General features: G+C 36.1%; 1 protein-coding gene across 2 annotated transcripts; it reads right to left on the bottom strand.

Moving 5' to 3' along the window:
- Nucleotides 1-574: 574 nt before the first annotated feature.
- Nucleotides 575-26,577, bottom strand: LOC127420416 (dnaJ homolog subfamily C member 5-like). Of its 2 annotated transcripts, XM_051662698.1 has the most exons (7): nucleotides 26,418-26,577; nucleotides 5,321-5,395; nucleotides 4,267-4,327; nucleotides 3,892-4,057; nucleotides 1,925-2,138; nucleotides 1,648-1,819; nucleotides 575-1,249 (listed from the first exon to the last, which is right to left on the bottom strand). In XM_051662698.1, the coding sequence occupies exons 4-7, from the start codon at nucleotides 3,999-4,001 to the stop codon at nucleotides 1,146-1,148; spliced, it is 600 nt and encodes a 199-aa protein (XP_051518658.1). In that variant the 5' UTR covers nucleotides 4,002-4,057; nucleotides 4,267-4,327; nucleotides 5,321-5,395; nucleotides 26,418-26,577; the 3' UTR covers nucleotides 575-1,145. The 2 variants fall into 2 exon arrangements, with proteins under 2 accessions (XP_051518658.1, XP_051518657.1); XM_051662697.1 differs by lacking the exons at nucleotides 4,267-4,327; nucleotides 5,321-5,395 and having other exon boundaries at nucleotides 577-1,249.
- Between the last annotated feature and the right edge of the window lie 864 nt (nucleotides 26,578-27,441).

The raw sequence follows: 27,441 nt of genomic DNA, 5'->3' as shown, positions 1-27,441 counted from the left end.
GTTTAGATCACTTTAAACTGTTTGGAAATTAAAGTGTTTGAACTGGGGGATGCAATTAGCGTTTTGATTACCATTTAATAAATTATTAATATTAAATGGATAGTTCACCCAAAAAAGAAAATGATCTCATCTACTCAGCCTCATGCCATACCAGATGCGTCTTTCCTTCTTCTGCTGAACGCAAACAAATATTTTTAGAAGAATATTTCAGTTCTGTAGGTTCATACAATGCAAGTGAACGGTGGTTAGAACTTTGACGCTCCAAAAAGCACATAAAGGCAGCATAAAAGTAATCCATATGACTCCAGTGGTTTAATCCATGTATTCAGAAGCGATATGGTGGGTGAGAAGCAGATCAGTACCCAAGTCATTTTTTTACTATAAATCTCCACTTTCACACTCTGAAAGTGAAAGTGGAGATTTATAGTAAAAAAGGATTTAAATATTGATCTGTTTCTCACCTAAAGTGATTGCATCACTTCAGAAGACATGGATTAAACAACTGGAGTCATATGGATTACTTTTATGCTGCCTTTATGTGCTTTTTGGAGCTTCAAATTTCTGACCACCATTCATTGTCCATTGTATGGACCTACAGAGCTGAGATATTTTTCTAAAAATATTAGTTTGTGTTCTGCAGAAGAAATAAAATTCATACACATCTGGGACAGCATGAGGGATTATTTACATTTATGGTTGAACTATCCCTTTAACAAATCAAAAGAATCAAAATTACCCTCATTGATCATGTAGACAATTGTAAATCAAGGGGAGTCATTCTTCAGCTCATGTTAACGAGATGCTAAAGATGCACAACATTTATAGGAAGACTGTACTGACACTGCAAGTCTTTGTGTGTGTGTGTGTGTGTGTGTGTGTGTGTTGAATACAGCAGTAGGTTAGGGGATGAAAGAGGTAAAGGGCAAATAAAAATTAACTTGCTTTATTTCCCTGTACAGTGGAGCGTTTCTTAGGTTTTTCAAATATACAGCAGAAGATCTGCTCAACTGATGTAACCCATCATCCTCTTTTCTCTGATTCTCTCTCTCAACACTGTTTCACCACAGCGCCCTCATCTGGCATGGTGGTCCCATGTGTGTGAGAAAGAGAAAGAAAGAGAGAGAGGGAGGTTATGCAGAGGAGTTTTAATAGCTGGCGTCGGTCCGGTAGCTGGTGTGATGAGAATCTGCGGTCAGCTGAGTGGTCTCTGAAGCAGATGAGGGCTGCATTACGATGGGGTTGCTGCCATCTGTGGAAAACAGACGTCAGTATAATGCTGGTTTGCAACACAAACATAGCCAGGTAACAGCCCAAACTCAAATCATTCCAGTTAATCGTAAAAGCGAAGCATTACATTTTAACTGCTTGAAAGCCACATAAAATCCTGAACAGACTTTGCGACTGGGTGAAACATGTTAGGTAATGATACTGATTCATAATATAATTTTATGCAGCCCACATGGCCTTTGTAACATCAGCAGAAAAGATAATTCTGATGCTGTTTGAGAAGAATGTACATTTTGATGAAAGATTATGAAAACAACATTTGTTATTTTTACAACTACATTGATGGATAGCGCATAATAAGACCAAGAGCATTTATAAAAGCAGATTGGGTGAATTTTGATTTATTTCATTGTGTCTCACCTCTCTCATCAGACTGCATCTGAGCTTCCAAGTCTTCAGGAGACACATAGAACTCCGGTTCCTCTGATCGAGGAGGATGAGGTTTGCACTTCCCACAGCAGCAGTTACAACAGCAGCACAGACAACAGCAGAAGTAACAACCTGTCGCCACACCACAGAATATAAACAATGCCTGTCGTGAGAAAAAAAAAAAAAAAGAGCAAATTAGCATAAACATCTGCATGTACACAAACTTAGTATCTATATCCATGTATGTGTGTTTACATGTATGACTGACCTTGGCCCACCAACTGGACAATACAAAGTATGTATTGACATTCTCCTCTCCAAACTGTTCTGCCACATAGAGGCCGAGAGAACCATATTTGTCATAGATATTGCGTTTGGTGGGGTCTGACAGAATGGCATGAGCATTGTTGATTTCTTTAAACTTGTCAGCCGCTTCTGGGTTGTCGGGATTCTTGTCTGGGTGGAACTTCAGAGCTAGTTTTCTGCATACCAAAAATAGAGAAATGAGAATAAAGCTTATTAAAGTTTATTCGAACCATGAACTTTTTCTGGTGTCTGTGCTATTATTATTTTGGTGTGTTAAACGTATAACATGGAAAATACTTGGAATGGAAAACTAGTTTACTATTTCCTGAATACTGTGCACTGTATACTTCCTACTATTGTTTAAAAAAGATCTGTGAAATAAAAGGCATTATTCCACAATAAACATTTCAAAGAGTAGAAAGCTACATTGTTGTGACATGACCACATCACGTTGGATGTGAGTGGTGTTCCTTGTAAAAAAAACAATTAATACAAATTTGTGTGAAAGTCACTAAACTTTTGGCAGTCAGATCAAATATTCTGTCAAAAAAGAGATGTTAAGAAGTTGCAGTTGAGGGGGCCTGGGTATCTCAGTGAGTATTGACACTAACTACCACCCCTGGAGTCGTGAGTTCGAATCCAGGGTGTGCTGAGTGACTCCAGCCAGGTCTCCTAAGCAACCAAATTGGCCCGGTTGCTAGGGAGGGTAGAGTCACATGGGGTAACCTCCTCATGGTCGCGGTTAGTGGTTCTCGCTCTCAATGGGGCGCGTGGTAAGTTGTGCGAGGATCGCGGAGTGTAGCAGGAGCCTCCACATGCAGAGTCTCCGCGGTGTCATGCACAATGAGCCACGTGATAAGATGCACGGATTGACTGTCTCAGAAGCGGAGGCAACTGAGACTTGTCCACCGCCACCCGGACTGAGGTGAGTAACCACGCTACCACGAGGACCAACTAAGTAGTGGGAACTGGGCATTCCAAAATTGGGAGAGAAAGAAAAAAAAGTTGCAGTTGTAATTCCTTTCGGTTCATTTGTTACACTGGAAATGGAAGGTTCCCTGATAGTACAAGTCAATCACTCAGACATCTAACTGATGTGTGTGTTTACATCTGGAAGATGTATTTTTTCCTCTCGGATGTCAACAACACATTCAGTAGATGTCTTGGAGATTTTTATGATTTAGAACATATGCAAATCTGCTCTTTTTAGAAGAAATGCTTTTAAAACAGACATCTCGGAAATGTACAAATGCTATCTGGTACAAGTCATGTGGATAAAACTGTGGGATTCAGTACTCTGTGCAGTGTGCCCTATTGTATATTTTGTCAAATGTATTAGGTATTCCATGCAAATAGAAAGTTTGCGTACTGTACATACATGTAGTATACATACTATACACTGTAGGAATAGTAAGAATAGTATGGTGGTATGCCATTACAAATGGCAAGAGGAAATGCGGCAAAAGCTCTCTGTCACCCTCTTGTAGATAAAATTGGAACATTGCATTTGCCAAGCAGCCAAGTTGGTATAGCTGCAGACCGGAGACCTCCAAATGGGGGCAGAATCTCCAAAAGAGGGCAGGTTTAATCTAAAAGGAGGTGGGGTTACTCCAAAAGGGTGTTGTGGCAATTCCAAAAGGGGGCGTCACTTCCACTCATGGTTAAGGTTAGGGAAAGGGTTAGGTTAGGGGCTCTTCAATATGGTGATTTTGAGCTCACGCCCCTTTTTGGAGTACTGCCTGCAGCTATACCCTTCTCCAAGCACCTGCAAACGTATAGCTACTTAAACAATCCTGCTTTGGTAATAATAATAACAAAAAACACTACATATACACAAACAAATACATTCTGAAAATTATCCATCACCACTGTTGGAAAAAAACTGTACATTTTTCTATATCCATCAAGAGTACTTCAAAAGACTCTCACCTGTAGGATTTTTTTATGTCTTCTGGTGTTGTGTTTTTATCGACTCCCAGGACCTGGTATAATGATTCTCCTGATGTGGAGAGTGAACGCTGTCTCTGCTGTTCCGCCATTACTCACACACGCACACACATACACACTCCTCACACCACACAACCACCTTCACTTTCTGAAATGGAAAGAAGAGAAAGATATAGGCTTGTTATGTATGCTTTATGAACTCTGCCATCCCAGTGAGGCATGTTGCAATAAATCTTTGAAATATGAAATAGAATGATTTTATTTAGCCCCCTGTATCAACATTATTTCTTTGAAAGTCTAATACATCAATGAGTCTCATCACATAAACCATCATTTTTGAGAATAAATACCCATTACCTTTAAGATCAGCAGACACTGAGAACCACCACAATTGCATCAGAGCAACAGAATAACCGGCCTACAACAGACTCAACCAAGAATAATGTCATCACTCCTTGAAAATTACCTATGACTCAATGCTCCTCTCAGAGCATTGAGTCTCTGCATATATAGTGTGTTATGAGTCCAAGCTGAGGTCTGCAGAGAATCCACAGAACTAACTGAAGTCATGTGACCATGAGATTAGTGCGTCTCAAGTCATAGTATGATGAAAACAGTGTGCCCGAATGGTACAACTGTATTTCTAGGCGATTTGCATTCATGCATGCCTTTTAGCTTATATGGCCTACAATCCTTTGGTCAACAAAAGAAGTTTTCTTTTAACATTTTAATTTGCAGAAAAGTGGTGAGGAATGTGAGGCTATAGCTACCCGTTTTAAATGTATAAACCGTTAATAATTATGAAAATTATCATGACCAAAGAACATTACTACGAGTTAAGTAATAATTAGTGCTGTCAGTCGATTACATTTTTTTAATGGCGATTAATCATATAATTCATAATTAATCTGTGATTAATCTCAGATTTTGAAAGTGCTGAAATTTGACGCTATATATACTTCTTTTCCTGTCAAAATGCATTCATTTACTTCTTTGGAAAAAACAAAACAATATGTAACAATATAATGCTTCATTAACATTTTCCTGATGGTGCAGTGTGAGAAAGAGTATTACTAAATACCATTTAAAGTTTAGCATAATATTTCGAGTTTATAATCTGGTTGTTTTGATTTTTAAATGGTAACCAGCTGTATAGTGCTATAATCTGGCCAATGGGCGAAGAAAAACAAAGAACTGGACATCAGAGCGTTTTGTAAGAAAAGAAGGGATACGTAGCCTGGATGAATAGACGGAGAAAAAAAAATACTTTCAGCTGGGTGTATTCTAATCACGTCTTTAAAGATAAATCTAGTATCTGTTAGGATATATATTCCGTTGTTATTGGAGTAATACAGACGTGTGATGGCCAGCTAAAGGCTACGGTACAGTCTAATGGCACGCTAATGTTTACCTGGATCTTTCTCTCGTAAGTGTTCGTCTGTTGCTGTCGTGGCCCTTTAGTAAAATATTTTGATCTCTTGTACACCTGTGTAAATGAAGAATGACAATAAATTGACTCGGGACAGTTATCAGCATGTAAGCTTGCTATTATATCTTGTGCATGCTCTTATTTATTGAATACTCCAAAACCATTAAGTGTTTAACCGTGTCTCATTTAGCAAATTTATTTTCAAGTAGACAATGTTACATTCAAAGTAATACAACACTTGTCTGGGTCTTGTATCTAAAGTCAGCAGTACACACTCTCAGTCATTGTATTGCAGCAGGTTTCAGCAAAGACAGAGCTATGAATCTATGAATAAAGAGACTTTTTAATTTATAAATATGATATGCTATGAATCCATAAACTGACAACAAATATAAAAGTAGTAATTACACCAAAAGCCTGTTTAACTATAAAAGTCCAGCAAACACTCACAGACAAAATAATGATTTAAGAGACTTGAATATATTTCATGGCTTATGTAAGGATTAACATTGTTCCTGAAGGATTGAGGATATCAATGCATGTGGATAATATCAGAACCAGAAGCGTTTTTGTTACAAGTTGGAAGGATCCAATCCACCAGTTAAGTTTATCTTCATATTTATCTTCTCATAACACCATCGTGAAATACTGTCCAACGTTTCCATATAAACTTGTGTTTTTCGAGGTCACAATGTTTTCAATTTATTTATCTTGTTGGTACCGCTTTGTTTACTGATGTCTCCATCCATCATGGTGGCAGAGTGTTTGATGATGTAACCAATCAATCTATAAAGATAGAAATGCACTAAAATTCAAGTAACATCAAACATTTCCAAAAGTCTAGGTGGGAGGTTGACTAATTAAAAGAATAAGTCCCCATAGGTTGAGTATTCATTGCAATGGGCATTAAATCTCTTAAACTCTCATCCTCCACAATATGAATCAGCCAGCAGACCATGGCTATGCACTTTTCAACAGCAATCATGAAGCCGTGTTCATGATTTGCATCAGCGCCGCTTTGAACTCCACATTAAAAGCGCTTGCAGACAAAAAACCTCTCATTCTGCATTTTGGTGATAGTTAAGATTTGGTATGCTTCTGAGGTAATTACAATGCACCTTATTTAGGCTGAAAAATACTTGATTTCTGTCACAAGTTCCATATAGACTTATCATAGAAATCGGACTGAGAGACAGATAATGAGATTGTACCTCGGCTTCGTCCAGCATGTATACATGTTAATTAGACCACAACTCACCTATTTGTTGTGTGCGTGCTCCAAAGACAGATAATGCGCGACATGTATTTAACAATTTCTCAGCCTGAAATGGCACGCAAACAGACCAACCCCAGACTATCCGATGCATATTATTTGACTACATACTGTCTATTCTGCTTTGTTTGCAGAGTTATGCTCATCATATTATCAGTACTTATTACAGTTGGACAAACATATGGACTAACAAAGTCTACACACAATTTCAACCAATTTCTTTGTTGTCTGTACCACCGTTCCCAAAAACTGCTGTACCATCACTTGTATGAGCTACCACTTTGTTGCAAACCAGCCTATTATTGTTTTATCATCGATTTCAGATTTACCTACCTCTAAACGCAATGTAATTTTTTTTTCATTTAAAATGTCAGTCAGTCAGCTCCATCTTGTTTTGGCCCAGAGTCTAGTTCTTGGCCAGAATAAGCTGCAATTTCAACCAAACAATATGCCAACAAAATGGTAAGACTATTTGCTATTTGATTGTATGTTGCTGAGTGGGTAGGTGTAGTTGAATGTACTCGGGGAGAGAGAGACAATGTCTTACACACAGGGAGGATCAGAAGTTATGACCTCCTGTATGCAGCAAAGTAATATAACCCATTAACCTAGAGTAATTCAGGTTAAGACACCTCCACACAAAATGGCCGCCAACAGATGAGTAATTTAACGGTAATAAGTGTTTTTAGCCACCAACTGATTCTCTGATGCCGTCTTTTTGTAGACCTTAAAATGTCCCCTTGAAATAGTAAAAAAGTATCATAAAAGCTTCTGGTGTGGTGGACAGTTTTGCCTTCATTCAAGGCTAATCGTGCAGCTTGTCAGCGAGTATTATCAGATTAGTATTAGTGGAGCGTCTGAATAAGTGAAGGGTTATTTCGGTCCCTTCTCAAACCCTGTGTGCTTCAGGGTGGACACTACCACACACTCCCAAAATTCTTCTAAATGTGACACACTAAGAGAGTGTGTTTGAGTGAGATTTTTTTGGGCTACTGAATGATGTCACAGCTAGCCTTGTGCAAAAACTCTAAGAGGAAGTTTATCAAGGCCATTATCTCAGAAAAGCCTTTGACAATGTTGGAGTGTTTACTTTAATACAGCCTATAGAATTTAGTCTCAGTAGATGTCATTTAATTTGACACAAACCAAAACAAGGCTCTGAAGGATGGAAATACGGTCTGTTGATTAAGTCGTACCTGGGAATTTGTTCTAAATCACACCACATTTTCATAACTCATGCTTATCTGAGTTTTTCTGTCACCTGGAAATTTGTGAATAGATTTGTTTTCAATGTTTCGTTGAAATAACAGTTGACACCCCAAGGACACAACATTAAAACACTGAACGGACTGTCCTACGTACCTCACAGCCTTGTTTTCATTAATGTTAAATAGTATGTTTTTTTAAAATCCATAACCCTAAGTGTTTAACATTGCATAACTCATCCTGCACTGTTTAGGCTCAACATGATCACATGGGAAGTGGACATGTTGCTACCGAATGTTGAGGTCATTGCAGGGTTTTGAGCCGGGTTTGGGTATGGCTTCGGGTTTGGGTATGTAAGTTATAAAAAATAAATAAACAGGCTAACTTGTTTTGCACATGCACTCGCTCTCACAGTCACGCGCGAGTTAGGGGCTGTTCACACCAAATTTGTTTTTGCGCACGTCTGCTCTTTGACACACTGCTCTCTCACATGCAGGGTTGGGGAGTAACAGAATACATGTAACGGGATTACGTATTTAAAATATAAAATATAAGTAACTGTATTCCACTACAGTTACAAGTTAAATATACACATTAAAAAAGTTGTATAATTCTGTGATTCTAAACCAGGGAGTCTGGACCCACTAGGGGGCCTCAGCAAACTTCCAGGGGGGCCTCAAGATCTCTTTAAAATTATTTAAAATATGATAGGTTATTATAATTTTATATAATTATTATAATTCAACTTACTGCTTTTTATGAAGAATATACAGTTCTAGACATTTCTGGAATCACAAGTTTTAAGGAAATATCTTATAATAGACATATCTTATAATATAAATATCTAATAGCCTACATGGGGGGCTTCGAATGTTTTCTCAGACAATGGGGAGATTTGGAGTCAAAAAGGTCGAGAACCACTGGTATAATTATTATTATTTTTTTACAGTGTAACACTTGCTTTGATATTATGTTATCTAATGCAATGACACTAGATTTTTAAGTGTGGCTTAAATGTCTAAATACTAAACAGAAAAAACATTGTTGGTGAAGTAAATTTCACTTTCTACATTGAATAAGTTAGTTTAAGAGTGAACTTGAAAATATTAAGTAAATTCTACATTTGTACTCAATTCAAACATGTAAAAATGAATGATCTAGCTTCAAAGTAAATATTATTTATGATTGTTTGTTATCTTTACAATGTGTCATCATGTACCAATCCTAAAGTAGAAAACCTTGTCATATTTAGTTGACACAGTTACATTCAAAAAGTATTTTGATTACTGAAGAGATTACTTTGCATTTTATTGTTATTTGTTTCATTTAATATTTAGTTCTTTCAGATGGAAAACATTTATCCATATAAATGATGTGATCCAAAGTGCATTTGAACAGTGGTGAAACACTTTCTTATGATGTGTTACATTTATACGAGCAGACAGAGAAGTAAGTTTGAAGTAAGTTTGGAGCAGAAGAAATAGAAATAAACCTTGTGTAAATTGTCAGCTTTATTCTAAGCTAAAATGCTATTTCTAGCCATTTTACATGCATGTTACCAGGCACGATCATATTTTTTTATCAAGAAAATTCACATTGGATCATAATTTCATTTTTTCGAATAAGACCTTTGATACTAGGGCAAAAATCATATTCTTGATAATAAATTTTGTATTGTTTTCCTGTAAAAATATCTAAAAATACTTAAAATCAATTTGATTGATCTTGTTTTAGAAACAACACTGCATAAGATATTTAGGTTTTTCAAAGAATGTATTTTTAACATGTGTATTTTGTCTTACTGCACTGGCAGAGTTTTTATAGTCAAAACAAGTGAAAAAATCTACCAGTGCTGAAGAAGTAATCCAAAGTATTTAGAATACGTTACTGACCTTGAGTAATCTAACGGAATACATACAAATGACATTTTACAGCATGTATTCTGTAATCTGTAGTGGAATAAATTTCAAAAGTAACTCTCCCAACCCTGCTTACATGACACATTGCATCACGTCTCACAGTTTCTTCAGCGTCTTGCACAGGACTGCCACATTTTGAAATCAAGTTAAAAAGAACTTTCAAAAACGCATGTCAAGACACCTACATTCTGTTTCATTCATCTAGCTTGTTTTTAGCACAGGTGTTACAAAGATTTGATGTTCTGAAGGAGTTCTGTCTGCAAAGAAGTCTTCATGTGATGGTTACATTGTTACAAATGATTCCAGATTAGGGCTGGGACGATTCATCGACGTCATCGATTACAGAAATATGTCGATTTGGAGTAATTAAAATGGCAGCGCCCGGTTTAGGTATGGACTCCCCCGAAGAACAAGCTGCAGCTAAAAAAAACTCGCCTATGGTCATCTAAAGCATGGGAGTATTTTAGCCAGAGACCCAACAATGTGGTGCTGTGTAAGCTATGCAGATTGGAAATGGCTTATCACAGCAGTACAACCGCCATGAACAAACACTTGAAGTGAAAGCATCCCGGAGCGCTTTGTCAAGACGGCAGCAAGGCAGCACCATAAGTCCTGTTTACTTTTTGTCCGCACCCAAGCATGACATATTAGTATTACAACACGTTTCTGTTAGTAGAAGTCACTTAAAATTGATTTTCTAAATGTTCCTCATCGCCCCTATGTTAAAAGTAATTTCTGCACCGCTGCTAACGTAGGGTGACCATACGTCCTCTTTTTCCCGGACATGTCCTCTTTTGTGAAAATGTCCGGGACTCCGCTTTAGTTGCATTATGATGTGCATCTGGTCTAATACTTCATTGTGTGTGCGTGCATATTTGCATTGCTTTAACCCCTCTTTGTAAGTCCCGCCTTCTCGAAAACCAATTGGTCAATTATAAGAGGCTTGCAGCAACTATTGGCCAAATTCCTGCCTGTCAATCTCTCCGCAAATGTGCAAAGCGCTGTTGTGTTCGCCATCAAACAGTTGCTTGACCGCAGCAGCAAATGACAGCTGAGTGGAAACAATGCCCAAACGAAAGTGCAAATTTACAGAAGATTTACACAAAAAATTCCCATGCTTTCGTCCAGGTCGAGATCCGTGTGAAGCAGAATGTTTGACATGTAAAGCTGGCACTTATGTGTTAGTTGCTAATAAAGGTGCAAGTGATTTAGAAGCGCACATTAGCTCTGTGAAGCATAAAGGGTCAGCAAAAGGTGAAAGTTCATCAAGTAAATTAACAGACTACTTTTTGTGACCAGATAAAATTATCACATTGCTTCATTTTCCATGGCCATTCAAAATAATATTAATTGTTAATGAAGGTACACTCATGGCATCAAATATTTTATTTTAGTACATGGACATTCAAAAGAATGTTGAAATTATTTATTTATTTATATATATATTTATGTTATGCTAATAGAGTGTCTTTTTCACTGTATTAAAGTTTGCATTCATAGTAACACTGTTTTTTGTTGCAGAATAATGCCCTGCAGGGCACACTTTGTTTCTTGTACATTTGTGTTTAAGAGAAGATCATTTAATAAAATATTGAAATATTAATGACAAGTTTTTTATATTTATTTTGGATTAATTAATTGTTATATTAATCAAGTAATAATTATAAAAAATCTTTCGAATAATCTGCAAATTAGTCATAAGATTAATCGACAAATCGGAAAAAGAATCGTTAGATTTATCGATAAAAAAATAATCGTTAGGTGCAGCCCTATTCCAGATTGTTTTTTCCTTACTGCTCGTGTGCCAAGAGGCCACCATGCCTCGTTAATACCGTGTATGTTTACTGTTACGAATGTTGCCTGTGATGCTTACATAAAATACAGCCTATTACAACAATACTTGCTTGGAAAAGAAATTATAAAGAGATTGAGCTATTTCAGGTTCGGGCTTAAAATCTGATGGTACCGTTTGGGTAGGCCGGGTCACACAAGGTTCTTCTCATTTCTTTAATTGTGCATCCTCGTTTCCTTTCCTTGCTTCCTTTCCTTTTTTCCTAGCTCTACCCTCTTAGGAAACGAGGAAAGGACGGCAGGAAAGGAAACAAGGACGGAGGAACCGAAGCAAGATGTTTTTGTAAAATGGAATGTCCTCTTCACTGCACCGTTTCTGCGCAGCTGCATTACCTCAGAGCACTTGCCATTATGTTATTGAAACTTTATTTATTAAGATATTCATAATAAATTGAAATAATTCAAGATGCACTGTTGAAGCATGTGAAGTATGTGGGGGGGGGGATTTGAAATTAAATCAAATTAAACAGACTGATTTTAGCTGAAGAACTTTCAACCTACTGTTGCCAAATTAATCAATGAGATCGGTCTGTTGTGCTATGAATATTAATTATACCTTAAAAGCCCTTCAGCACAAAGAAGATCTGAGCAATTACTTCAGACATATGATTTTCGCCTGACGGACAACAAAAAAACAAAAAACAACCCAAAGATTTACACTGAAAGACAGACTAAGCCATACAGCACTGTCTTCAGAAAATGTACAAATATAGTACAGTCTACTTCTGCAATTTGTCTCTGATTCCCATTTTCAATATGTGTGTGTGTCTGGGCTGCAAGCAGATGGACTTCCTACTTAGCGTTTCATTACACCTGATTACTAGCGTGGTTTCAACAGGTGCACAGCTCTGCACTGCAATGCAGCCTTACCAAAACACTTCATCTATCTCTCTCCCTCTCTCAGACACACAGAAACACACCCTCCCCCCTCTGTCTCCACACCACCATATGGACCAGCTAAATCTTTAGTGGCCATCTCCACCTGTGCACTAAAGAAGGCCGCCAAAGTCTCCACAGACTACTCAATATGATTGATTGTGATATTCAATATATATCTTGACATTTATGTTGCTCTAAAATGTGTAAATTTTCCTAAATCAGTGGACCGATTATTTGATAAAAAGAGCTCATTGCAGCGAAGTAGATTTAAAATGTTTCATTTAATTACTAAAACACAATACGAATAGTTAAACATAATCAGGGAATGTTTTCCACACTGTTCTTTACTAAATGAACACAAGGAAGAGTTTTATACCTGTATTTAATCACTGTCATGTATTTATGCATCATTCTTTCAGTACACAGTAATAGAGCAATATTTATCTATATATATTTTAATAAAACATTTAAATATATAAAAGAATCTATGGCGAGAGTTTAAAAGACTATTAAAACATCTCTTGATGCTGTCATAAAGAAGGATTTTGCTCTAAAACTAGTCAAATTAATGACAGTCTTTTGGGAAACTGTGATATTTGCAATTTTAATTTTTACTACCAGCAAATTTGTCGCAAATATATTGCGAATATTCTATATATCATTAATCTCTACTCCCACGATACTCATATACCATCTTTTCTCCATCTGTCTGAGCAGGTGAAGCATTATGGCTTGTATTACGTGCTGCTTATTTTAAGTGGTCTGTTTGTAGAGGGATTGAACAGCATGAGAGAGAGAGGCATGTTTAAAGAGAGTCTGTGGACCATGGACAAATACACAGAGGCTGTGACACATGCATGTATAGTAAACACACACAATCATACAAAGGTTGCCACAACCATACACACACAGGACAACCGGGCCAATATACTGACAAATGCACTTAGTTTGTTTGTTTATTATGAATATATTAGGTAAAAGATCAACTTACAAAGAATCTCAATTCCTGGAATATGCCACGTCTCTTTCAAGAATACTCAAAAAAGGATTTTTGCAGGTTGTTCAGTTAACTTAAAGGAATAGTTCACCCAAAAATGAAAATTCTCTCATTATTAATTTACCCTGATTCCATCCCAGATGTGTATGACTGTCTTTCTTCAGCAGAACACAAATGAAGATTTTCAGAAGAAGATAGAGCTCTGTCATTTCCTTATAATAGAAGTACACAGGTGCCAGCACTTTGACAGTCCAAAAGTCACATTTAGGCAGCATAAAAGTAATCCATGTGACTCCAGTCAATCACTGAATGTCTTCTGAAGCAAATTGATATGTTTGTGTAAAAAATGTATTGATAATTAAAACACTATTAACTTTTATAAAGCGCTTCCTGCCAGCAGCTGACGCAAAGCGTGATGTTGGCGAGTTCAAGCGAGAATTTGGGAGAGCGCTTATTTAAAACAGAAGAACAAAAGTCATGCGAGAGTTGGGCCATTTCAAACAGCATCAGAGCCATGGATGGAAGTGCTGATTTAAAGTTAAAAATGTTTTAATTATTGACTTTTATAAACCTATCGATTCAATTCAGAAGACATTAATTGATCAACTGGATTCGCATGGATTACTTTTATGCTGCCTAAATATGACTTTTGGACCGTCAAAATGCTGGCACCCGTGTACTTCTATTATAAGGACATGACAGAGCTCTATCTTCTTCTGAAAATCTTCATTTGTGTTCTGCTGAAGACAGGCATACACAGGATGGCATCAGGGTAAGTGAATAATGAGAGAATTTTCATTTTAGGGTGAACTACTCCTTTAAAGGTGCACACAGTAACTTCTGTCTTTGTGTCATCTTACAGTGACACCTAGCGGCTTGGATGCAGCGTCATTTAAAATCAATAGTTTTCAGTTTCAGATGCCATTGTAGAAATGTAGTATTCACAGTCAGTCATGATTACTTTAATCAATAAGTGAAAGTGTCAAATAACAGGACGGTTACTGAGATTAAGTGAGTGGTATTCGGCTGGTCATGTGATTCTAACATGGCCGCCCCCATGTGCGGACCCTCTCCATGTAGAATAAAACAGCTTTTATAAGGCTACTGCTCTGACTGGAGTCTTCATTTTAATGTGAGTGTTCATGATTTCCTACATATATTGCAAAATTACAATTCATGCCTTCAGGAGTTAAACTTTTTTTAATGAGGAAAACAAAAATACTGAGTGCACCTTTAATTCAAATGAACTACAGCAACACAATTCTAGAATATTTTATTACAATTTTATTTAATTGCATTCTATCCAATTAAATTTGCAAAATTTACTTAATTACTTAATCCAGTTGAGTTCGGACTACAGGAACAATACTTTTTGTAGCATTGATGAGACTGGGCATGGGATTTTAATTTCCTAGAATGCTTTGCTTGGGACTGGATGAAGTGAATAAATGCTGAAATTAAGCATTATTTTATTCATTCTGTAGCAAAATAAGAAAGCAGGAGATTTGATATTGTTTAATGTTCTGTTACATTGGTATTTATAAAGAGTGTCTGTTAGGCTGGAGTTTTGAGGGTTACCATTGTGGAGAAGAATGACACTTGTGCTTAGGTTGAGGATGGACTTTCATGTTCAAGTGATGTTTGATTGAAGTTCTGCTTAGCTCTTTAACACCGGATTCACACATACTCCGTGAGCAATGTGTTGCGTTTGGGCTTTTACATTGGCTGCGTCTCTTTTCTATTTTGCAATGGCAATGGCAGGCAGTCACTTGCACTTGTTTATCAGCGTACTTGGTCGTGATTGGTTAATATATCAAAGCTCCTTTCAATTTAAGTCAGTCTACTCTGCGGTCATCTTTGGAATGCTCTCGGGCAGGATGGGCAGCTATTTTTTTTGTAAACAAGCGGCATAAATGTACAGCTCCTATCTACTTGAATGTGCAAAGACTGAAATTTCAATCCAACAATCCAAACGGTTGGTCATGATTCCGATCAAAGAACATTTAAAATCAGCAGTAAAATCTGACAACAATAGTATTGCAAATTGCTACTTTACCTCAGATTACACTAAAAAAAACCGCTATTTTCAGGCTGGATCAGCAAATGCGCATGTGTGTTCTTGAGTTGATTGACAGGCGATGTCTTTAACTAAAAGGTGATTGGCTCTTTTACCTGTGGCATTGCAATTTCTCCATATCATTTTAATACCAGTGGTTCTTCTAAACTGTCTCTGTATATATACAACACGGGAAAAAGTCCTGCAGTTTATTTATTTATTCTTTCCTTTATTTCACTGTTTTGTGTTTGCTTGTATGCAAACCTATACATTGTAGTGTATAGTAGGTTCAGTTTAAATATTGTTTATTTGCTTTTGCGTCTTTTCTATTATCTACTGATTATGTTAGTTACCTGCTACACCCAGAGCCGCCGAGTTCAGTGTGAGCCACGCGGCAAAAATAGGCTCAGCGCTGAAACTATCCTCTCACTGTTGCAGCTGGGATGCTTCTGGGACATGTCACCTCGCAACTCCCATTTGCAATGTGAAGGGTGTAATCTGTTAACATGGGCGCCAAAACTAAAATGCGCTGCTCACGCCCCGATCACGGAGAATAACCGGCGTAAGCAGTTGCAATTAAGTTGCAGTTGCAATTAAACTGACAGTGCAACAGTTTCACTGTCCTTGCACTTGCTCACCTGGCATATACTAATGATTAAAATAAAGCTGGACCAACATAAGATTTTTAAAATTTTTATAAAACATTATTAAATTGAGTTTGTATACCTAATAAAGTTGAGTTAAAACTACCATAGTACATTGTTTTGAATACATTTGACTAAATTATGTTGGCTAAATGAAAATGACTTAATTTCAATTAACAAAATTAAATTGCTTGTAAAAACTCTCACATTCAATTAATTAAGGGTAATTACTTTTTTTTTTTTTTTTTTTTTTTGAGTGAACTCTTATTGACCTTAACATTAAGTTACATTACAGCTCATCATGTCAGCCTGTTTTTGTAAACACACTCACAAAGAAACAGTTCAGTCTCTGTCACAAAGTGCTCAGAATTTTGTCATTGTCCTCTTTACTAATGGGACTCCAATATATCCTATATATCAGGGCTACCAAATACAGTGAAACAATCATTGGCTTCTTAAAATCGATTATATGGCTGATTAGGCTACTTCAAAAAATAAAAAGTCAACCACAAATTTCAGTATGATCAACCTGTTTGGTCCGAAGTCAAATAAACCAACCTGTGTGATGAGACAAATGAAAAAGAAAAAAAAAGCCCTATTACTCGTCAGAGATATTAGATGCACTGTCTACGTCCTGTAGAGGAGGATGCTGAGTAACATCATTCAGTGCAAATGACATTCTGGTTCACACATCACTAACCCTGAGCAATGCCTGTCGAAACATTAAAACTGCCGTTAAGATTTAAAGGCTAATTCAGTAATTAACAGTTGCCAGTCAAGTCACTGTAGTGCCAAAAACCATAGACAATAGACCATAGTGTTGTCACAATTATTTTCATAATTATAGTTTAATTATTATTTTTCAGAACATGTTTTAAAGTTTAATTTAATCATCAAAATGGTGTCTTAAAACCATTGTTTTTTTTTTGTTTTTTGCCAAACCTTTATAAACAGCTGTCTTGCTTGTGATAAATTGATTAATTATTGTTATTATTACTACAGAGAATATTACATTTTATTATACAGTTGTATTATTAATATATTTTAATTCAATTTCAAGCATCTAGCTTTTATTTTGAATCATTCTTTTATTATGACTTGTGTTTTTTGCCGGATACTTCACTTTTACGGATAAACAGTTCACTACATGGCTCAGTGTGATCGTCGAAGACTTTTAAGTCACGTCTGAAATCTCAACTCTTTACACTGGCCTTTGAGTCTGACAAATGAAATGTAGGACACAGTTTTGGAGTGTTTGTATTTAAGATTACTGGTGTTTGTGTATGTGGTAATTCTGAAATGTTTCATTTTAAATGTTATTACTGTGAAGCACTTTGGTCAACTCTGTTGTTTTAAATGCGATATAAATAAAGTTGAGCTGAGATTAAAGTGCAAATGCTGTGATTATATAAATATATCGTTTACATGCGCTGAGTGGTTCACAGTAGGGATGTGTGAGACTAGACGACTAAACGGTTCTGATGCTGCTAGTTGACACCGGAATTACTAGTCGGTTAATATTTTCCCCATTAAACTGATCATAATTTTTACACATTTACGTTTGGCTTTATATTTTTTTTACAGAGGCTGCACTTAAATTACTGTCATATTAATGTTACATATTTTAAATAGAATTAATAATACAAATATTATAAAAAAATAAATAAAAAAAAAAGAGGATATCTGGAGCAGATACAGAGTTTAATTTCACCTCAGGCTTCTTCCCTCTCTCTCTCGCAGTGCGCGCAGGAAAATGTCCTCTTGCTAGACAAGCAAACTCAGCAAAGTAGTTAAGAAATCACTTCGGTGGTGCAGGAATCGGCTTTCCAAACATCTGAAAGTCCCTATTATGGATGTTTTCACATTTGAGTCTTCTATAAATCTGTGCATGCTGTACGTTATTTTTCCGCTGAGCGGGCTTTTTCAAGCGCAGGATAGATGCCTCAGGTGAGTCAAGTCCCGTCTTTCACCAGACCATGTCGACGGGTTAATTTTACTCAACAAAAAATTATGCTTTTGAGTAAGTAGCCATTTTTTTTTTTTATCTGCTGATTAAGAAGGCTATTTTCAACGAGGTGCCGACAGCTTATCGGGTTAAACTATCTTTTATTCTGTGTGTACGTCATGTTTAGAATACATTAGGTTTATTGCAGGCAACATCACAGGCCCATTTTTTCTATCCTATAGCTTTTTTTTTTTTTTTTTTTACATCATAACTGTTATTGGTTAACGTTTTTTAATGAACATCTGTCATATTAGATCAATGGCTAATGCACGTCTGCACGTCGTGAAATACACGCAACTTATCAGTGCATTTTTTTCTCTCTCATAGATTTGGCTTAGCCTACCTGTTAATTATTTTCAACAATGTCCTGACTGTTTTAATATGGTAAGTAACTTTTACTTGGTGATTTCCGTTTAGAACAGGCTTTTAATGGTTGTTCCATTGATTCTGCACTATTCATTCAATTGTTTTCAATAAATATGTCTATTAAATATTCGCAAACATTGATTCAGTGACATGTTCTATATTTAATGTACAATGATCATAATTCAAGGCGAGCACGTCACAGATAAATGCCCCTTTTCAATAGAATTTAGCATCGGATTTGGAATATATTAAGTATTTTAAATGGGTCGCATAATAACTTTTTTTTTTTTACTGTTTTTTGAAGGTTGGTTTCTCTTTAGACTAGTTGGTTACAAAACTTCTGTTTAAACGACAGTCAAATTAGTCGTAGCACACATCCCTAGTTCACAGTGGATTAGTGCTCTGCTCTGTCATCTCATAGAACGTGAATGATTCTCAATGTCTGTGAAGTTTTTAGTGTTTGAGCTGTCAGATTTATTTGAAGTACGCAGCTCTTCCACAGTAAGATTTCGGCCTTTAGCGGTTTAATAAATCACACTAGGACATGTCACAATTTTCATTTGATTAATTGTCCATTTCAGTGTACAAGGAGTAACAGAGCACATGTTCAAAATAAGCCTGTAAGCATTTTAAAGCAGTTGTGTTTCATACTGCGCGCTGGTACCGGATAGTCGGTGCTCGGTATTGCAGAAACACTGGCACCGTTACGTCTTTTTTATGTTAGTATCGACTTGTTACTGAAGTACCAGTACTTTTGACAACTCTAATAGACCATAATGGATTCGGACTCAATCACAACAAGAACGGAACAAAGACAATGGAGACTGAGAGGTGCTTTATATCAGCTTTTTAAAAATGTAAACAAAATAAAACTATAAAAATAGGTCTAGTACATTAACAGAGGTGAATCAGTGTAACAGTTACTGTGTAAAAATGGTTTAAAAACCCACCACAGCACTGTGAAGTGAAGGTGATATAGATATTATTGTGACCAGTGGCCAATCTGTGATCGCGTAAGGCCTACAATGGCCTAAATTACATATGTGTGCCATGTGAAATGTGAATTTTCAGGTCAGAAATACACACGTCGCACACACAAACACCTCTAAATGAGTCCTGCTAATACCATCTGTCAGCCTCTGCTAAACTCACTAACTTCTCTCCTCTGACATTCTCATAATAATCAAATGGGTTCTCCATTCTTCCTCAACCTCTCTCATTTCTTCATATTTAGAAAGATACTCATTTTCTCACATCATTTCTCTCTCTGTAATTGAGTCTCTTGACTATTTAATCTGTGATCAACACCTTACACAACTAAAATAAATTTGTGAGGGAAAGGTAAAATACCTTTGGTCTTGAATATATTCAATGTGAACAAGTACACTTTCTGACCTTTATGATCAGCGTGCCGTGACATAATCTGTAATCACATAATTTTCCAGAGCTTTAATATCATTATCTGATCACACCGTCACACTACCATATTCTGTCTTTAATATTATTCTAGTGATCTATTTAATACAATTTCAGAATGAGGAACAAAGCTCAAAGCAAATTCAAACCAAGTGGGCTGCTTTTAAAATGGCAGTGTTACATATTCTACCAATGCTCACTTGAAACAACCAATTTACCAGAATTATTCAATCTTTCTTGACCACTAATAAACTTTACAATTCTATATAGATAAATTAACCTAGTAAAATCTCTCAGACAGCTTTTGGGATATCTGTATTACATCACAAAGAAGTCACATAGTAGCACAGATAGTAGCACTTCAGACAGCACCAGCCTGTCTGGCTGATATTCAGTGCAAACGTTTTCATTATCAGGCCTTTAGAACAATTTAACACAGGAGATGAGTTTTCTTCATTTCCAAATATGCTTTGGCAAAAGCACTATGCAGTAATCATATTCATGATTTTATAAAGCTCCCTAGCATGAAAAAGCCCAATGATTGTCACATTATGATCATATAAAGAGCAGTTATACTTTTAAAACTAAAGCACCAATCCAACATGATCATAGGGCATTTTTGTTTAGCTGATTCAGAAAGAGTGTCTATTTGATAAACTACTTAAGCTTCATTCTGGCAGTTAAAATACATGGCAGTCAGAACAGGCAGTGTGCTCTGTGTTAAATATAGTATGACACTGCACTGCAGCACATATCAGGTTAAGTGTGAAATGTATGGGCTAGTGTGGTGTTTTCCCAAACGTTCTTCAAAGAACTTAGTAATTCAATCAGAGCAACCAATGCAGAACCATAACTCTCACAGAGAAAAAATGTTAATAGATATAAAGGCAGCCAAATTTATATATTAGCGTATAAAGGCAGTAAATAGTTATATCAAACACTGAAAAAAGCTCTGAATTTACATGATTTAATCTTGTACATCAGTTCCACTTCAATCATTTAAGTTACATCAATATATTTTTTCCTGTTGGTTTAGCTCATTAATTCTTTGTCAGAAAACATAATTTGTTGATGTAATTTCAACATATTGGAATAAAGTTTTTTTTTTTTTTTTTTTTTTTTTTTTTTTTTTAAATGACCCAATCAAAGGTACACTAAGTAACTTTTGTCTTTGTGTCATCTTGGACTTACACTGACACCTAGCAGCTTGGATGCAGCATCATTTAAAATCAATAGTTTTCAGTTTCAGATGCCATTGTAGAAATGTGTTATTCACAGTAGGGGTGGGTCAAAATATTGATTTTCTGATGCATCGCGATCTTCATTTGAACGATCTCGATATCGATTCTTAAATCCCAAGATCAACCTTTTACTCTATGCGCAACCATCAACTACAATCAGAGGAAATCATTTGCAAGCAAATTTCATGCTATGCGACTAAAAATATATATATTTGGGAACTGGCTGGTAAATTTTTAGATTTCACTCCCCAGTGAATGAATTGTGTAGTATAGTGGTGGAGTATTCAGCAGTGAGATCCTTTCACAGCGTGTTGAGATTAGAAGTTCTTCTCTGTAATGTGTGCTCAAAGACAAGACACACGTGACCCATTTGTCACTGAATAATGTTCATTTTCATATTGTACCTAGATAGAAGATCCCCTGTATAAATCACAGAATTACCTGGGAGAGAATTTAATATGTAAGCAAAAGGGAGATTATAACTGAAATATACTCATATGAGTCGATATCGTATCGAAATATAATCGAGAGCTTGTAAATCGGAATCGAATCTGGAAATCTGTATCGATACTCAGCCCTTATTCACAGTCAGCCATGATTACTTTAATCAAAGATTGAAAGTGTCAAATAACAGAACCAACCTGGTCTCATAGTGAAAACGTGCCTCTATATACATTTTTGCTAAATTTGTTATACGTAGCTTCAGGTACAATTCCCTGCAGTTTCCAGGAGAAATTAACACTAGAGGCACTACGACAAGTGTTTTATTCACTTTCACTCAAATCATGACTTTAATGGCCGATTATACTTATTTTTCTCTATTACTCAGACTCTGCTATTTTATGATATCAACACACTACATTTTAATGCTTGTATTACAGACCCACCTACATATATATACTTATTCCAATATGATTAGCTTGTGCGGTAGCTCACCTGATAGGGTGTTGGACTTACAGTTGGAGTACACCGGTTCAAGTCCAATCATGAACTCAAGCTGACACGTGACATAACAGAGTCATAGAAGCGGCACAAAATGATGTGGTTGCGTCAGAAAATTTGCTTTTTCATTTCGCTTCTGCATTTTAAAACACTATTAGTTAGGTTTAGGCATTGATGAGGTAAGGATGTATTTTTTAACGTCTCATTTATATTTTAAAACACTAATGGTTAGGTTCAGGCAAAGGTTTAACATGAGGGAGTATGTTCACCTTAAAACCTCATCTGAATACGACACCACTTTACTCGCTTTTGGTGCCCCCAGCTGGACATGTCACTTGAAACCTGCAGCCAAACATGTTATATGGCCATACATTTTGAATTGGTTGTCATATTCACGTACATTTCATGAGACCAAGCTGAAAGGACGGTTACTGAGATTGAGTAGTATTCAGCTGGTCATGTAATTCTAAAATGGCAGTCCCCATGTGTGGACCCTCTCCATGTAGAATAAAACAGCTTTTATAAGGTTACTGATATGACTGGTCACTGGAGTCTTCATTTTAATGTGATTGGTAGTGATTTTCTACATATATTACAATATTACAATTTATGTCTTTAAGAGTTAAACTTTTTAATGAGGACAAAATTACTGAATGCACCTTTAAATAGTGATTTTATATGTGTCCCTAACATGATTAATTTCCTTAGTTTTACATAATATTTTTGTATCATATTACTGATTTATTTTGTAAGGTTATGCTAGTTAGCTTACTTTTAGCTAGCAATAGCATACATTAGCATGCTAATTAAGGGTGTACCCTTCCTCAATCTAAACGAAAGCTCCACTCTTCACCACAATGGAAACCCTAAAATAACACTTATTTTGTTAAACATACTTGATTGGTTCACATTCACCCTAATGGAGTCTAGTAGAGTGCACATTTTAGAGAATTACATTAATCGAAAGCAAAAAAAAAGTTTAGAACAAAAACAATTTTGTTGAATAAATCACAAATAATATGATTTTGTCAATCAGACAACCAACTTTCCCATTTATTTATTTATGCTTGCCTTTTTTTCTAAGGATGAATGGATATGTCAGCTGTCTATATTTATTGGCCAAATTAAAACCATTGGCATATCGGTAATAAGCATAAAAACAGCAATATAAAAAAACCGATTGTTTATTTATAATTAGTTAGTAACACAAAACTCTGTAAATTCAAATGCACAATCCACAAATAATAATAGCCACAACATCTATAAGGGTTGGCACTCCTATGAACTAGGGATGCACTGATCTGATACCTGGATCGGTATCAGCTCTGATACTGACGTTTATAAACAGATCGGGTATCAGTCCAACGAGCCCGAACCAAATCCGATACTGTGTGTTAGTCATATTCGTTACTGTCAAGCTCAAAAAATGACATAAAAGAACCATAAAAACACCATTAAAGTTGTTCATATGACTCGTGCATTTTATTCAAAGCCACTTGAAGACGTGCAATAGCTCTGTGAATCACAAAAGGCTGTGTTTAATAAGTAAATATATAAAATGCACACGCAGTGCCAGCACATTAGTGAATGGTGCTGCTCTGTTGACACACACGCGCACCTATTTTTAGCCTTCACGCGGTGCGCAATATTTGAGCACTACTCACGAACAACATCTCAGATGTAGATGCTCAATAGTTCGGTTCACTTATAAAATGCATTTAGAACAGCACCGGAGGTGCATTTTACCAGAATTTGAATAAGAAGCGAATTAAACTACTGTGAACTTGCCTACAAACACACACATATAGGACTTCCTGGAGAGTTCAGAATGTCAAAATAAAAGCATGAAGGTTTACAAGTTAAAGGTGCATGATTGAGATATATTACTATTATAATATTATTATTATTATTATTATTATTATCATTTGTTTACAAATTATAATAATATTTAAGTTGAATGGATTCCAAAAAATAACTGTGTGAATGAAAAGTGGACTGATGTCTTATAACTAAATTGAACAAAAAAAAGAGATCTGAATCCTTTAAAGTCCAGATACAAATTGAAAATATTTTGCAAAAAAAAAAAAAAAAATGTCTTCTTTTCTACTGATGACTTGAAGACTGGAATTACTGTTAATTTTGCTGCTACATTATCCAGTATACTAGTTAATAATAAAGTGTTTCTTAATAAACTATACATTTATATTGAAATAATGTGTAGTTAGAGGTTTGTGTTTCTTTACATATTAAAGATTACTCCCAATTAGTTCCACACAATAATGTAAAGATATTCTAAACTGATTATGCAAAAAAATAAAAAAATAAAACTGGTATCAGATCGGGATTGGTTTCGGCAGATACTGAGATTTCCGATATCGTAATCTGAAGAGAAAAAGTGGTATCGGTGCATCCCTACTAAGAACATGACAGCTGTGAAAGTGGCACTTACCTATAGGCTAAATAATGAGGGAAACAATCCAAAACGCTTTGAAACCAGCAGACTTTGACTTCTGAGATATTGAAAATTATATATATTGGAAATAATTTATTGTTAGAACAGTAAAAAAAAGCATTTGTACCTCTTTACCTCTTGTACCTCTATTCCTAAGTAAAGCAGTGATCTGATGACATAAACAAGGTTATGTGGAAAATACTGTTATTGGCCTATAGTTTTTTGATAAAATCTGTGTCGGCCAAAATTCATTTCGGTGTATCCCTATTTTTTTTCCATTCACATTTAACCAAAACTCAACAGGAAACCTTCTCATACAAATCCTATAAAGGATTCTTTTTTCTTGTGAGAAAAATTTATCTTTATAAATCTTTACCTCTAAACTATTTCAGCATCATTGAAGAACGTCTGTATATTATCAAATCAGGGTGGTCTAAACAAAGACACAAAAATGGTCCTGATTTCTGCAGCATGGTTTGGTAGAGTTCTGACACTCATAATGTGAATACTGCCCAACATTGCATGGACAAACAAAACAATAAACATATAAAAGCTGAATTAGCAGTAAGATTCAAACTGTAGAAGAAGGGAACCACACAGTCAGACCAGAAAACTGACTAGACAAAAAGTTTTTAGAATCTTGGCACAGCTGTGGTTGGGAAAAACTTCCAAGACCATCCAGTTAATTAGCTAATGGAGTGCAGAGGCACTTTCAGCAGCATTTTCTGGATGAAATGAACCTGCCTCAGAGTTATGCAGCATACTGACAATCAAACCTGAGATTTGGCAGATAAAATAACTGCAAATGATGGTGGCCTGGGCTGTATCACGAGCACTACAGATGACAAGAAAATGAGTAGACCTATACTACTTGGTTTATGGCAAGTCACCTTTGGTTTTAAGAAGAAATGTACACTAATAATTACTGACACTTCAAGTACAACTATGGAAACACTCTTGGAAAAACACAAAGAACATTTGAAGCAACTCAATACAACTCATCTGCCTATTTTGCAAAATCCCTCCACTACCAAAGTCGCAATCAAGAAAACTTTCCCAACATGTAGCAACTCTCGAAACATTGTGGTGGTCATGTGAGAATGCATAAAGTCAATGAACCTCTGCGAATAATATCTGACATGATTCAATCCCTCTTGACAACTAATACACTTTAAAATTCTATGCAAATAAATAATTTAAATAAAACTAAAATCTCTCAGACAGCTTTTGGGATGTCAAGATTTGAGGTAAGATTATGACAAAATCTACTATGACATTCCCACTAACCACAATTCAAAAATCAGATGCTCCTTGATCAGATGAGCCCATTAAAAACTACAAGACCTCATTGATCGTGGGTAGCGTAAGACACTACAACATAAAAGCACAATAATATAGAGGTCACAAGTAAAGGACATTACACTTCTATTCCTAATCAAGATGCAGGAAAGCAATGGACGACAACTGGTAGTGTCTTGTTCATAAGGATCGGAGGATTACCAAACAGACAATTGTTTGAGATTCAGCAGCAGAACAAATCTAACAAATAACAGCAAGATCTGATGATAGTCCGGTGGGAAGAGTTTCAATACTGATGGAGGCCAAGAGATAGTGTTGCGATTTAGAGCCTTTAATCTCCCCGTTTCGCACTCAGCATCCATATTGGTTTGCTAGGTCGCCGGTGGTGGTCAACACCGGGCTGCATTCATCTTTCTCGCAGAAAAAACCTACTACAACAGTAATCCCAGACCAAGGGCAGCGTGCATGTGTAGCAGGATTGAGGCGCTCAGATAGGATTTACTTCTAGTTACGTTCAGAGAGACGTTCCTTACCGTGAAAAGAGAAACGTATGTAGGACAGCAGATCGCCAGTTCTTCGTAAATTATTTTCTATACCTATAATCGGCTTTGAAACGGGAATGAATCAATTTCCAGCGCTCAAATACACGTCGTTCAATAATGATCGCGAGGACCGACTCGGCTCGTGCGCTGACGTCACGACCGATCTAGAAAGAAAATGGGCGGAAACTAAGGATGACGAAATGGTCAGAATAAACGGACACATTTCTTATTTCAAGTTAAACTATTTGATATTAATATAACATAATACATATTTTAACAAACATTTAAATTCATTTAAATAATCGAGATCGGCTACTTCTTTATGTCGGTTTAATTAATGTGAGTTAAACAGGGGCTGGCCCCTAACCACATCCTCCACAGTATTAGCAATAAATGCGTTGAGTTGATAAGCGTTATCGATAAAAAATTGATATCCTTTCTTATATGCTAAAATGAGAACTTTCCTGACCCATGACTTATTAAAAAGATACATCATATTTTAAAAATATATTGATTTTAATTTTTTCTATTATTTGTCTTTATCTTATTTATGTACACATTTTGGATGGTTTATACATATTTTTTTATATAATTTTTATTTATTTGTTTATTTTTTTTCCTTCGCCTGTACTTGTATTTATGACTGTATTCCTACATTGTTTGAGCTTACTGAACATTTATATAGAAAAAACTCCAGTTTTACCACCATTTGTGGACCTTTCAGACGGTCCCTTACCACACCCTCCACAGTATTAGCACGTTTTAGCACAATGTGTGGACTTTTCAGACGGTCCCTTACCCACCGTAGGCACATTTTCCAACTTATATCAATGGCTGTGTCTCGTTTGGAAGGCTGCATCCTCCGGAGGTCGCATTTGTCGGCCGCATACGTCATCGAGGCTGTCTCGTTTCAGAAAAGCCAGTAGGACACTTCAAATGCGACCTTCTTTCACGGGAATTCGGAGGATGCATGAGGTGTAAACTTCGTGGGCACTCATAACCCACAATGCTTCAA

Source organism: Myxocyprinus asiaticus, chromosome 29 (assembly GCF_019703515.2).
Source record: "Myxocyprinus asiaticus isolate MX2 ecotype Aquarium Trade chromosome 29, UBuf_Myxa_2, whole genome shotgun sequence".
In the NCBI taxonomy this organism is placed as follows: domain Eukaryota; kingdom Metazoa; phylum Chordata; class Actinopteri; order Cypriniformes; family Catostomidae; genus Myxocyprinus; species Myxocyprinus asiaticus.
The sequence above is the reverse complement of the archived record's forward strand: the minus strand, read 5'-3'. Positions and strand labels throughout refer to the sequence as shown.

What these genes read in the sequence shown, in the direction of transcription:
- LOC127420416 (XM_051662698.1), bottom strand. Translation starts at nt 4,001, where the DNA reads ATGGCGGAACAGCAGAGACAGCGTTCACTCTCCACATCAGGAGAATCA. An exon ending in GACATAAAAAAATCCTACAG is followed by an intron (nt 2,139 to 3,891) that starts GTGAGAGTCTTT and finishes TTTGGTATGCAG; the next exon opens with AAAACTAGCTCTGAAGTTCC. An exon ending in GATGCAGTCTGATGAGAGAG is followed by an intron (nt 1,250 to 1,647) that starts GTGAGACACAAT and finishes TGTTTTCCACAG; the next exon opens with ATGGCAGCAACCCCATCGTA.